The following is a 14467-nucleotide window of genomic DNA, read 5'->3' on the forward strand; positions in this document are numbered from 1 at the left end:
GGTGAGGAAGTGTCAGTCCTATATGAACACATATTTATATCTCTAGTAGAGATATCTCGAGTCCATTTCACTTTTTACACGATCAGCTCGGCACCAACACCAGAGGGGGCTCTTCCAACGCTACTTGTCTAACAAAAATAAAGGCCATTGGCCCTGGTGAAAGCAGCTGAAAATGCATTCCTTTGAAACAAAATCCCATTCTTTAGGGGAGACAATAGTCTACACCTGTCATTTGTAAGCAGAAGTATAATCAAACATATCAAAGTTGGACAACAAAAAGCACTCATTCTAAAAGAACCAAAAAAACCGTGTAGCACTTGTAGAATTAGATCAACACAGGAAGATCTTCAGGATGTATTTTTAACACTCATGCTTTAAGCTGTGAAGGAAACCCTTTACTGAATTTTGTTCCTCACAAACTGCTGTGGAAGTGACTTAACAGTAATTGCAAATCCAATATAAAACACTGCAACAAGTAGGAGAATTCATGGTAAATTTATTCTCATGCACTAATCTAGAACAGGACGCATGAATTAACCCTTGGATGAAAAGGACTCATTTAAATGTGAAGTGTGTCTGCAGAACAGCAGCTCTTTTACAGAAGTGTAGGGTGGCTGAATCAGGTCTGACAGAATGTTCATCTGGGACAGCGCTTTATCAGCAGCAAATTTGCAGAGGAATCTCAGTAAGGGAAAACACACTCCCTGCGATGCTCTCGTGACTGCTGCTGAGTGCCTTATCGTGTCCTGAGAAAAAAGTGGCCACTTGCTCTTTAGGAGTTTAGATGGATTTTTCTTCCAGGAACTAACTCCAACCTTTCTCTCACACTCTGTAACATCAGCAGGTGAACACAACACTGCCAGACACAGTGACTGCACTGTCTCCTTTTTACAGCTGCCTTTCTCCTAGGCAGACAAACATCACTCCAGTCTATCACCATAACTTCTCTTCAGGGCCATCCTGCACCGACAGTCATTCCTGAAGCCTGTTCTAGCTTTGTCCTAAATCTAGTGCAGATTTTTAAAGCTGGTCTCCTCCCAAGGGGAACAAACTACAGATTTATACAATTCCATACCACATCTATTATTTTGCAAATAATTCTTAACGCTTTTTTGACTGCAGAAGAGCTGATGTCTCAGAAGATCATTGTAACTTGTGCACCTCCATTGTCTTGTCAGGACAAAGTGGATCTGTAGCTGTACTGACCCCAGAGACTGCCTGATGCAGGACCCTGGAGCTGGGACAGCTTAGTGCTTGCAGGAGGAACAGTTCCCAGGGCTCCCATGGGCAGGGCACACAACTGCAGCCTGAGATTAAACCAGTTCTCTGACCTAGTCTAGTCTCAAGAATCAGTATGAGGATTAATTTGCTTATTAATTAGAAGTTTTAATTGAAGTTTAACTTCAAAACTTACTGAAGTTCTGTTGTACACTTATGCAAGACTCTCCTAGGACTCACCTCCAGCATTCACTGATGGAAATTCACTGATTTCCAAGGAAACCTTTCTCTGCTGCTTTCCTTACATTAATGATACGATAATGCTTTAACAAACATTTTTTTCAAGTGCAACAGCATCACCTTTCATTCATATCTTAAACTCCACAATCCATTTTATTGGAACATCCCTTATAAATCAGTATTTTCATTCTTTTAGTTGAGCCTCCTAAATCAGACTACAATCAACTATTACCCCTCTAAGAGAACAAAAACTGGTTTAGCTGCACACCTGTTAAGATGACCAATCCAAACAATGCTCATTCTAGCTTTGTAGTAGAAGCAGCTCAACTGGAAGGACTGAAATTAGAATTTTGTTCTACCACTGCTACAACCCAACTTCAGAGCACTACTTCAGCCTCCTGTGCAGTCCTTTCTTCTTTCACTCACCATATCCGGAAAGATCTGTAACTTGCTGTCATGCTAAGAGACCTTTGAAATCAGGACAGTAGTACAGTCCTGTTACTACCCCTGCCCCAGATACTAGACAGCTAATTTATATTGAATCATCTTCCATTAGCTAGAGTTTGGTGAAAGTCAAAGGAATAGCACAATGTTTCTGTCAGCCTCCTATCACCTGGTTAGGTTTTTGTTCAAAATAATGATGCATAAATGCCAATGCATTCCCAGCACTGTAGAATCACAGGAAGTCTTTTCCCTTGGCTGTAGGTCACAGTGGAATGACTCTGCATTCATCATGAATATGGCTTTTCAGTCACAACTCATCAACTGTTCAGCATTTTCTGTGCTGACAAAGCCCAGCTTTTGACACTCTGTTCCCAGACCTTATAAACTCAAACCTGTTGAGTGTCTCCACAGGCAACAGGAACATGGAGAGTTTCACTTGTCTCTCCCACACTGACCCGAGTGAACCCAAGTGATGATGGTGTGCTGGAATGATTTCTATGCACAGAATGCTGATAAAAGGAGTCCCATGGAGCCCCATATTTAGTCTGGCTCCCATACCAGTGGGTAGGCACCACTGAGGATAAAACCGCTGAAAATGAACAACTTCCTTGTCACTTCCACAGCAATTTATCTAATAATACATTTGTGTATGGAGATACAAGTAAAATAATTGAACTGTAACAGCCACAAACAATACTCACTCTTACACAGTCACTAACACATGCACAAAGCTTTTTTGCAGCAGTCCTCTACCTGATTAACTAACCATAAATAACCAGGTTTAATCATATTCAGACACTTCAATATAAGTATCTGCAACACCAAATAGATTAATTTTTTGCCACATGAAATATGTTCTATTTAATAACCAATTAGTTTTTTAACCTGGAAACATGCACTACTTTTATTCTTGTTGCAAAAGTTTAACATGATTTTACTAAGTTATTTTATGCAGAATTTATCAATAACTGAGTTAACATGTTATGAAGATTTTAGTTGCTCGTTGTACCATCTTACCTGGAGACTTCTTGCTTGCTCTTGCCTGCATCAGATAGGACTGTCGTGGCAGCAGAGGCGAGGACGGCAGTGACATTGAGACTCCTTTGGCCAAGTTTGCTCTGTAAGTGTCCTGGGAGCCTGGCTGCTCGCCACTGGGGAAATCTGCATTGTGGCCAGATGTTGCTGTAACCTGCGAGGCATTCTCTGGGCAGTAGTCACCTGCTAAAAATAAAATTTTGTCATCTATTTGGTGATGTGCCAAAATAAACAGCCTAGAGTTGCACTGAAATATAAGTATTTAACACAAGAAAACACTTGCCAGCAACAATTGAGCATGACTCGCACTACTGTGCCACCTCCACTGCAAAATCCAGATAACCACTGGGAAAATGTAAATATACAAGTAAGCAACATTTCAATTGAAAGTAAAAAAGAGAAAAAAGGGGAAGAAAAACCTCACTTTCAACAGTCAGCACTTTTCAGACTCCATCCTTAGGGTCAACATCAAGTTCCCTAAGAACATAAAAGTATTTTTCAAACTGAAAAGATGTTTTAGCATCACTGCATTAGCATGAAAGCCAGGACCACCTGAAATACTGTTCACTTAACTAGTTAAAGGAGGGTTGGGTTACTCCTTACATGTAATGAAAAGGTGGATTACTAATATGTACAGTTAGAGATGGGCAGTCTAAGATTTGCTTTCCCATTTTCAGGGCTCGTAAAGAGGTTAAAGACTTCCCTTCTCTGTTCTTTTGAAAATTAAACTTCTACAACAGCCGATTTAAACACAGATTTAACACTGGTGATATTATTATTTGTTTCAAATTCAGAATATGTGAATTTGCTTCAAAAGGTGTTGAAAAACACAGTTGAATGGTAATACAACTAAATGTAACTAGAAAATACTGGAATTCCTGTTAATAGCTTTTTACTAGCCACATATCCAGGCTGCAGTTTGGAATTTGTAAGTATTCCAGGTGGACTGCTGAGGGGTGGGGGTGCAAAAGGGTTGACACATCCACCTGCAATTCCTTCATTTCTATTTTCCCCTTTATGATGGCATAATCTGTGTAATTCATTGCCTTCTTAGTAGACTTTCAAATTCTGAAATAATTTACTTGTCTCTATTGTATATGAAACATTACAACATGGAAGACAGCTGGATGGAGCTAAATAGCTCTAATCAGTAGGTTAGGAGTATTTGATCATGACAGTAACAGGAAAGATATTTACAGTCAATACATAGAGACGCTACTGTATCTTAGGAATTTTTGTTCCAGCAGTACTCTGGTTTTTCTTTTTCCTGATGCTGTGGAGAGCAGGCTTCCATGACTAAGATTCTAACAGCAGTATGACTTAAAAGACAAAAATGTAAAATGTGTACCACAGAAATTCTCCTTTTCATTCATTTCATTACCTAATTTTATAATAAGCCTTTGCACATTACCACTCACATTGCCATGGTGTTCACACAGAGCAGCTCTCTGGAGCAAAACCCACACCTTGAGAAAACCCAAGGCTTCAGCCTAAGGGTGTTGTATCCTCAGTGATGGTCAGCGTATTTGAACAGTGCTGCATTCTACTGAAGCAGAAAAACCCCGGTGTTAAGTGTAAAATGGTTATGATACAATGGAATAGCAGACACCTATTATACAAATAGCATTCCAAGAAAGGAGGAACAGCACCCTGCTCCTCAAAGCCTTTTCTAAAAAGCTGTTAGTAATAGACCAACGCCACACCCGAGAGCTCAGAAACCATGCACACCAGGAATAGCAGGGAACCAGCAGAGCACGTACACCACAGCCCCTGGAATGCCGCCCCAACCACGGGCACAGACCAGCTCTTCCCCAGAACGCCCTGACAGCCCAAGAGCAGCTCCACTGGAAGCCTGGCACAGCACATGTCCCTCGCTGAACAGGCCGAGGCTCCCTTCACTCAGCAGGGACAAGGATAGGGCTGCTCCGAGACTCCCTTCGCTCAGCAGGGACAGAAACAGGGTCGCTCCGAGGCTCCCTTCGCTCAGCGGGCACAGGGCCGGCTCTGAGGCTACCTTCGCTCAGCAGGGACAGGGCCGCTCCGAGGCTCCCTTCGCTCAGCAGGGACAGGGATAGGGATAGGGCCGACTCCGAGGCTCCCTTCACTCAGCGGGCACAGGGTCGCTCCGAGGCTCCCTTCACTCAGCGGGCACAGGGACAGGGCCGCTCCGAGGCTCCCTTCACTCAGCGGGCACAGGGTCGCTCCGAGGCTCCCTTCACTCAGCGGGCACAGGGCCGCTCCGAGGCTCCCTTCGCTCAGCGGGCACAGGGCCGCTCCGAGGCTCCCTTCGCTCAGCGGGCACAGGGCCGCTCCGAGGCTCCCTTCGCTCAGCGGGCACAGGGCCGCTCCGAGGCTCCCTTCACTCAGCGGGCACAGGGTCGCTCCGAGGCTCCCTTCACTCAGCGGGCACAGGGCCGCTCCGAGGCTCCCTTCACTCAGCGGGCACAGGGCCGCTCCGAGGCTCCCTTCACTCAGCGGGCACAGGGCCGCTCCGAGGCTCCCTTCGCTCAGCAGGGACAGGGACAGGGATAGGGCCGCTCCGAGGCTCCCTTCACTCAGCGGGCACAGGGACAGTGACAAGGCCGCTCTGAGGCTCCCTTTGCTCAGCAGGCACAGGGCCGCTCCGTGGCTCCCTCCGCTCATGGGGGACAAGGACAGGGCCGCTCCGAGGCTCCCTCCGCTCATCGGGGACAAGGACAGGGCCGCTCTGTGCCCGGGGCAGGCTGCCAGGGCTCCCTGGGGACACTGCGGGGTCCCTGCCCTAGCGAGCCCGCGGCAGCTCTGAGGAAGGCACAGACGCGCGGCCCGGCACGGCAGCATCCACACCCGCACCAGGAACCTCCTCTGGGGCTGCCTCCAATTCAATTGCATGCGAGATAACGAGGGGTGCCAAGCTTTTTACATGCTTACATCATCCTTTCCTAAGTCTCTAAAATAATTCCATTTAATTCTGCACTTTCTATTTTGTGTAAACTGGACTGATGTCCAATCTCCACATTTCATCCAAATCACAGGAAAATTCTTGTAACATATCTGGCTCTACACATGACAAGACAAACCCAAAATTACCAAACTTGTGGGATTCACCCAGTAATAGATTATGCTTCCCACACAGCAATTTAACATTAGGGAAACAATATTAGAAAAATGCATGAGAAATACCTGTCAAAATACGATCTGTTAAAATGCCCAGATACTAGTAGATGCCACACAAACACAAAACCCCAAAACTACCCCAGAAAAATACTTTAAAATTACATGACATTGCCAGGCATCTACCAGAGTATAAAGCAGGTTGCATCAGTTCTGGAGTGGAAGTTTGTAAAACAAACACATAAGGGAAGGTCTTGTGAAACCCCACGTCCATTTTTTTTAAAACTCTGAGTTGTACATTTTCCACTGCCAAGCAGCCTCTGGACAAAAACCTTGCACAAGCATCAATCAACACTGGAGTTCTTACTCAGTGGTCAATGCAACCACAGAAACAAAAAGTTTGATAAACCACACACAAAAATCTTGGAGAATGAAAATCAAATCCCAGTTTAGCTGCACCTAAGGATGCAACTGATTGGCATAATCTGATTACAAACTCCTTTTTTTTTCTCTTAGATACAAAGAGATACAAGGATGGCCAACTACAGTAATAATTTTATAGAGCTTAATATTCTAAAAGAGAACTTGAATTTTAAATTCAAACTAATCCTATTTGATAGGGAGGATAACTAAAACGGAAACCTTCACACCTGTCTGTATCAGTATTAAACATTATAAAATGCATCTAATTCTTCATTCAATATAAGGCGCTTAGAAACCAGAAGAATGCCACCTACATTACCAAAATATGTGTAAACTGAGTTTGATGCAAATGTGGAATTCAGATCACTTTTTAACATGAAGGAATAGGACCGCTACCTTTACAGCGGTGAGAGCTTGAACAATGAACATGCAGCCTCTTTGATCCTGGATATTGAGAGCAGCCACAGAGAAAACTATGTTCCATGGACTCCCTCAACAAGCCCTTCTGGGAAAGCCTGTTTTGTCTTTCTCTCCCTTAACCTTTCTGCTAAAGTGAAACACGACTCTCAACCCACTTGAGAAAAAAATCTGATATAAAATCATGCTACAATGGAAGAAATCCTCAATTCTGTAGTTCTGTTTCAGATGTGTTAAAAAGAAAAAAAAGTGCAGGATGCTGCTGCTGACCAAGGCTCCCTGAGAACCCCACGAAGTGAAGGACACCACCACATCCAACACTGATGTGACTACACACTAGCACTGACAGTCTTAAAGTCCACTCTGCTCCACAGGATGTGTTTCACCCTAACAAATATTTAAGGATGAGACCTTACAGACAAGTTCAGAAGGAAACTACATGTGGGAAAAAGAAAACAGTTGTAGGAACAAGGAAAGCCATCCAAACTGGGAAGTCCCTTCCAGAACAAGGCATCTCTATGTCTAAGCAGTAAGAAACCGTGTAAGGATTATGAAATCCAGTGGGTTTGATAGTCTTTCAACAGAACTGACAGGCAAGTGTACACAGAACTCTGTAACCTGGCTCAGTGACCAAGTATGAGGTGCTTCATTTTTATTGTAAAACACTAAGCACTGCTCTTGAAGGGCTATGTCTCTGAAATGCTTACATGCATGTGTGTGCTTGTACACACAGCCAGCCCAGCCTCAGGAGGGCAATCCAGGAGGCCTGGGGAGTCCAGTGTCCCAGTCTGTCCAGCCACACCGTGCAAACACTGACCAGGAGCTGCAGAACCACTCCTGCCAAGTGGAGCCATCCACGGCCAGCCTTCTGGGACAGGACACAGGCTGCTGGCATGGCAAATACACGCATGAGGGGAGAGCGGCATTTAATTCTTTTGCTCTCGAGACTCTGGGAAGAAAAAGAGAGAAACTAGCATGGAACGGGAAGAAAACGCATTACAGCCTGAGTAAAGGAAGCAGTGAAGTGCAATGAGTGAGAAACAATCCAGCAAAATTAGAACAAATGGTTTAAATGGCCAACCTTTGCCAACTCTGCTTGTACTTGACATTATTTGCTCACTTTCTGGCATTTATTTCTGCACCCTAGATTATTTTATCAGTACACAAAATATTAACATTCTCCTGTAACTCTTAAAAAAAAAAAAAGAAAGAAAACAGGGAAAAATAAAGTTTATTCAGGTCACTGAAGTAATTTGCATATGTGTTTCAAGGGCAGAATTGTTTTTGAGGGGTGGTGTTTATATGTACATGGGATACATCCCTGGAATTAGCTTCTGAAAAGACACATTAATACTGAGTGCTCAGCAAAAAAGCTTAAGCTCTTAAATAACTGACAAGAGCAGCTGAAAGTGGGCAAAGCAACACAAGATAATCAAAACCAGCTCCATATTTTAAGCATGAAACAATGCTTCCTCTGTTGCAAGGTATTTTTAGAGTAACAACAAAAAGTCAAACTGAAACTTAAAAGTATTCCATTCCAAGTTCAATGTTCAAAATGTTAAAATTCAAAGCCTAATATCACAGAGCATTTGGACAGAAAAAGCCAATTGAATTGACATATTTAGATTGAAAAAGGCAAACTTATTTTATTTAATGGCCTTTCAGTTTTCCAGAATGGTACCTTGATGCTGTCAGCTGGGTTCAGAGTGTATTAGGTCAAAATGCTGAGTCAGATGCAATGTAAGACAGGGGTGTTAAAAGCTGCATTTAGCTGACCACAGTCAGCTGAGAATCAAACCTTTACTGCTACAGGCAAGTAATTCTTAAAACACTCAGTTTTAAAATAAAGATTAAATAGTGGGTCTGGGTCTTAAGAAAAAAATAAGCTTTTCTGCACAGCAGCTTCACTTTTTAGAGTAGCAATTTAGTTGCCACTAGCAATAAAAACAATAAATAAAAAAGCAACCAAACAAAAAACCCCCAAAACCGAAAAACCCCAAAACCCAGTAACAGTGAATTTCAGTACATTTCTGTTTATCATTCCAAGTGCTGCCCCAGTGCAGCACGTCAGGCTTGTAACAGGGGCCTTGGCTGAAAGGAAAAGGAGAAAGTAAAACAGGGGTGGTGGAACCTCATACAAGCGATCATAGCTCATGTCTTCCAAAGACATTTTACTTATGAAAAAGAATGCAAAGTATAATCTCAATTTCTTAATTGTATCTGATTATGTGAATAAAAGAGAGGAAATTCTGAATTCTCATATTTCATCCAACCTGTTCAGTATACAATATTCCTAAAGGGCAAGGCAGACAAACAAAAGTAACTAACGATATGCCAGTCTGCAATGAAACATAATGCAGAAATAAAGCCTCCATTCCATACAAACATTCAGAAGTCTGTATACCCATACTTAAGCCAAAGATACTTACACGAAGATACCAGAATATAAGAAGGAAACGAATGCAAATGAAAACTAAGTCTCAAAAAGTATGGAAAAAAATTAGGTCTGATCTATCAGATCTGAATCAAACAAGACGCAGGAAAGATTTATTAATATGGACCCTTTTTGCAGACCAAATAGTAAAAAAAAAAATCTAAATATTCAGGCAATTACTGAAAGTCTGATGTATACAAATCCATAAGTACTTCAATAACTTTTATTTCAGAAACCAAAACCACCCATCTTGTTTCTCCAAATTCTCTGCCTTTAAAGCTCCATGTTGCTGCATTCTAAACATCATCTTTTTGTTGACATAATAATCTGTCTCTTGTTATTTGACCACTACTATTAATATCTAACAAGCCCTGAAGCTGGAAAACCTCAAAGTCCCAACTACTTACCACACTGAATTTCTACTGACATCAATGAAGTTTCCACGCATACCATGCACTACATTTGATGTTCAACTTCTGATGGGATTTAGTGCAGAAGAACACTGCAAACTAAGCACAATACTGCCATTATTCATGTTCCTTCAGGCCTGATATTGGGTCAACAGAACGACAATGGTCACGCTACTACAAAACCATCTGAAATAACTGAGTATGTTCTGTAGAAACTTAATATACAGGATTTTATTTTCTTTTTAAATTAAAATACATTACATGTATTTTATACTGAATAAGCTTTTGCTTAGTTAGAAAAAAAAAACATTCTCAAATGGAAGCGAGTTGCTGACTTTGGGACAGTTTAAGAAAACAAATATAATAATATACTGGAAAGCAGCTGGCAGTACAGAAACCCAACAGGAAATACTAATAAAAATTTATCTCTGAAGCATTTTTAAGCATTTAAGAATGAGTAGCTCTGTAGAATTTCTAAACCAATCATAATTGAGAAGTACTTTTTGTTTATATTCTGAAGTTTATTATGTATATTCTTTATATTATCACATCTTCTAGGCACAAACAGGACTTACAGGTAACCTAGTAGAACTTGAACAACAGTCTTCTGGCCCTGATTGCCTGAACTGTGTCACTAACACACAAAATTTCTATGCCACATTAAAATAAAAACAGCCAGCTGCTTTCAGCTGAGGCCAGAGGCAGAAGATCTCCTTGTGGTTACAGAGGTCAAGTCAAAAACCTCAAGGAAATAAACTGGTTAACAAGTAAACCTCAACTATGAGAACACAGCAGGAGAGAGAGCAGAAACACACAATTCCATGGCAGGTAGAAAGAAACACAGGGCAGAAACAGACCAAGAGCTGGGATTACCTTAAATGCAGAAAATAAAGTCCATTAACAAAGCAAAGCAAAAGACAAAGAGCAAGGAACAAGAACACACACCCTCAGCAGACAGCTCTGCCACGTCCCACTGGAGAGACACCTCCCCAGCAATCTCTAGAGGACTTGGAAACTTTGGAAGAGTTTAAAGAGATAACATGCATTTGATGACAATAAGCTAACAAAGAGGAGACAGCACCACTTTTTACTTGTTTCTGTTTACTCCCTTCCTGTTTCAAACATTGCCCAAACCGCTTTCTGTTACTTTAAGGTTACAGGCGCAGACTGTGGGTTCTTCCCCCTCAGGTTCTGTCCTTTACCAAGTATGTAAATCACTAATGCAAAGAAGGGCAAGAGAAAGGAAAAATCAACTTACAGATAGTTATCTCTGTTGTATGGAAATAACTATGTCTGAAGGGCTGTAAAGACAGGTTTCTCCATGCTGCAGAAAACCAGAAAAAATCTGGATACAGAAAAAGTTTTATGTCTGTGTAAAAAATTTAGTTTGTTTGAAATTTTGTTCATTTGGCACATCTGTTTACCTAAGATGGACACCAACCACCTTGTCTTCAAATCCACATTTAGAAATAACATCCCTAAGTTCTGCTTGCAAAAGCTGCTCTACACGTAACTTGCTGCCAACACAGCTCTCTTCACCTGTGTTTGTGTATGTTTGCACAAATTGATAATTACATACGTGCATGTTTAAACACACTCATTTTGCTTCACTTAGATTGCATCTAATTCTACAACAGCCACCTACCTACCTATCAACACCTCCCAGCCACATCCAAATACATCCATTTTAAAATGGGTTTATTACAAAACTGTTGTAGAAGAATTTCTACTGAAGCAACTTCAGGGTCTGAGCCCAACTGTGTATCCATAACTACTGCTTTTGGTGCTGCTTGAGGTATCATTTTTCCAAAAGTGACATTCCCACGTGACAGCCTTCCATCTGATCAAGGCAGACGTTCTCTCTACAAAGACATTCTACCACTCTTTAGCAGAGCACCTGTCTCTCTCAAAGTATCAATACTAGTTCTTGAAACCCTATTTTTCAAGATAACCCTGAATTTAGGAATTTATTAAAACCTGCAATGAACATTCCCAGCAGCTAGATTTCAAAAGTGTTACGCACAACTTCAGCTCTTAAGCCCTTATGTCAGGGCAAATGAGAAATTCTATTATTAAAATCCACACAAGCTACTGTTAAAACAGTTAGGGCTTTTTCTTTTTGTCCTTTAACCCTTTTACGCTTTTTAATGTTACAGCTGTGCCTGCCCTCAATCCAGAAAAAAACACCACCATTCCTACTCATACGAGTTCCACAAGCCTACCAGCTGTAAAACCCATAAAATAGAGTTAACACACAAACAGGAAGTTCTATTCAGTGAAACAGGAATCATCCCACTCAGATCTAAATCATGCAGACTTCCAGGCATTCCTTTCATGGAACCCATGGGACAACTGGGGTTACTTCAGTTTAAGAATAAGCTGCTGCAGCTTAGCCTAAAGCCCTTTCAATGTGACTCCAAATGGTCACGTGTGGTCAAGGCGCAGCTGCAGCTCATCACTCTGGTGTCCCTCCTGCGCCGGCTGGGCTGCCCACCATGACCCAGGGAGATCTCACTGCCTTCTAGCTCCTCAGGATCACTCCTAAACCATGAATACACTGAGAAAAGACCACGCAGTCTTCCCAGCTGCGTTCAGGGTGGCCCTACTGAGATGCGCTGTCTCCTTCCTCCCACATTTGGAAGCTCTGAAAAACCTGAAAAATTTCTTAAAACTTCATCAGCAAAAAATCAAGGCCATGTGCCCACAGAGCTGAGAGAAGCATCTAAAGTTACTACTGCACTCCTCTCTCCAACAGCAGTCTGAAGAATGGCCATGGCCACGTTAACAGTCTTATCTCTCTAGTCAGCTCCCATCGCTGGGGTGCATTGCTACTCTCTCCAGACAGCAGGAAATTTTAAGCTGTTCAGTTTCTCCCTGTTTTCAGTTTAAAGACCAGGGAGATGAGTGAGCAAAAATAAGCTCTACTAAGATCAATGTTCTTTGCCTTGCTTCACATCTTTTCTAAAAGTGGAGAAATGTCTTACAGCTGGAAAAATTGGAATGTCCTTTGGAACAACAGAGAAAGCTAATAAACTGGACATAACTTTACAGAAAGTCCTGGTGTAACACAGAACAGAATAAAATGCACACGTCTCTTCAAACTTTTCACATCATCTCTAAATACAAAAAAACTACAAATCTCTGAAATCCAATCTATCAATTATTTACTTCCTTTTAAAAAGCTGCTCCTGAACTCCTCCTTGCTCTAGCTCTCACCAGTTAGGCACTATTCACCAATTTTTCCCAATACTTGGTTTCCATAACATCTAATTAACACGTGAATACAAAAAGAGCTCTGCTTAAAAAACAACAAAAAACCCCACACAAATAAACAAACCCACCAAACCAAAAATTAAACCAAAAAACTTCCCACACTCTAAATCTTCCCTTGCTGCTCAGAAATACAGCAGGATTGTATTTGCAAAAACAGAGAAAAATCTTCTTTTGCACACATTACTACAGACAGATGTCATGAGATCCTAAAATAAAAGCCATGCTTTCTGACCTACAGGAAAAGGGTTTTTCCAAGCTTCAGATTTTAATCAAAGCCTGGTCAGAGTTCCATTCTGAACAGCCCAATTTTCCTTTTGAGCCAAAACCAACTTCCATCTAGTATTTTAACAAAAAATGTACCAGTGAAAGCCTCACCACAGGAATCTTTACCCCACTCTGTTTAAACAACCCCAGCTGGTAATTTCAAGTCAGCAGCACACACAGAATTAACAGAATGCCTTTCGTGTTGCTCTGTGATCATTTCTGTGCATCTCTGATCTAGTGTCAGTGTTTTTTCTAATCAGCATAGCTTCCATCATTCAGTCATTTAGAAAGGAACTGTGGCAGAGTGAAAACTTCACAAGACCACAGAAATTTCCTGAAGAACAACACGTTACCTGCCAGATGAACTCAGAACCAGTTTCTGCAAACGAACAGTGAAAATACTCTCCCCTTGTAGGACTCAGTGTAACTGCATCGTTTTAAAAGCTGCAATGCAAGACATGTATGTAACTTGCTTTCTGAGAAAACAGGATAGTGTTGTTTTAAAGGTTCCAATAAACAAGGATGTGGCACCTTTATTATGCTCTGTTCTTTATACATTTAAGAAGTATTCAGATTTATTTGTATTTTACTCTGGGGGTAAGAAGTTCCTGTTGCCAAAGACCATAAATTTACTCTAATGGATAGTTTAGGATCAAACTCATCAGAAAATTAGAAATGTTAGTCTACGTTAATAGTCTGAAGTTAAAAACGTAACTCTGAAAAACAGGTCACTTTCACTCAGGCCCATGAGCTCTCCAGCCACTGCAGCAAAGACTTCAGCATGCCGGGCACAGAGCAGGCATGTTCACATCAGTCACCAACACCTGCACATCTACAGCTACTGCTCCTCCTCAACAAGCATTGCTGGGCCTTCCTTACCCTTGAACATGGCAATGAGAGCTCTTAGTTACCCTTCTTCCTGGAAGGTAATGCAGGTAAGTAGTGGCCTACTACATTTATGGTTAGTATTAAAATAAGTTTTATTTTAAGTAAGATTTGTTGATAATGATTACTTTTACCTTCGAAAAATCTCTGTAGTTAAAGCAAAAACTAGAACGTAATAGAAACCTGATAACCAGCTTAACAGCTTTTCACTAATTCAATAATTTTTTTCAAAGGACATACATAATAAAAATTCTATTGCCCATAATACATAACCAGTGCTGAGTTTTTTGTAAGGTAAGGAATAAGCATTTTAAAGTGCATTTCTGTGGTC

General features: G+C 41.4%; 1 protein-coding gene across 7 annotated transcripts in view; it reads right to left on the bottom strand.

The window, feature by feature from the left end:
• Nucleotides 1–14467, bottom strand: part of TANC1 (tetratricopeptide repeat, ankyrin repeat and coiled-coil containing 1) — a 60352-nt gene that overhangs the window by 30856 nt on the left and 15029 nt on the right. For 3 of the 7 annotated variants that reach the window (XM_063161456.1, XM_063161454.1, XM_063161455.1), the window contains exon 3: nucleotides 2920–3123. In XM_063161456.1, coding sequence (XP_063017526.1) covers nucleotides 2920–3123 — 204 coding nt within the window. Of the gene's footprint in view, nucleotides 1–2919; nucleotides 3124–4355; nucleotides 4376–7577; nucleotides 7675–9711; nucleotides 9814–14467 lie in introns of those variants that run through there. The other 4 variants (XM_063161458.1, XM_063161459.1, XM_063161460.1 and 1 more) reach the window with 4 other exon arrangements.

The sequence above is a fragment of the Melospiza melodia genome, chromosome 8, assembly GCF_035770615.1.
Source record: "Melospiza melodia melodia isolate bMelMel2 chromosome 8, bMelMel2.pri, whole genome shotgun sequence".
In the NCBI taxonomy this organism is placed as follows: domain Eukaryota; kingdom Metazoa; phylum Chordata; class Aves; order Passeriformes; family Passerellidae; genus Melospiza; species Melospiza melodia.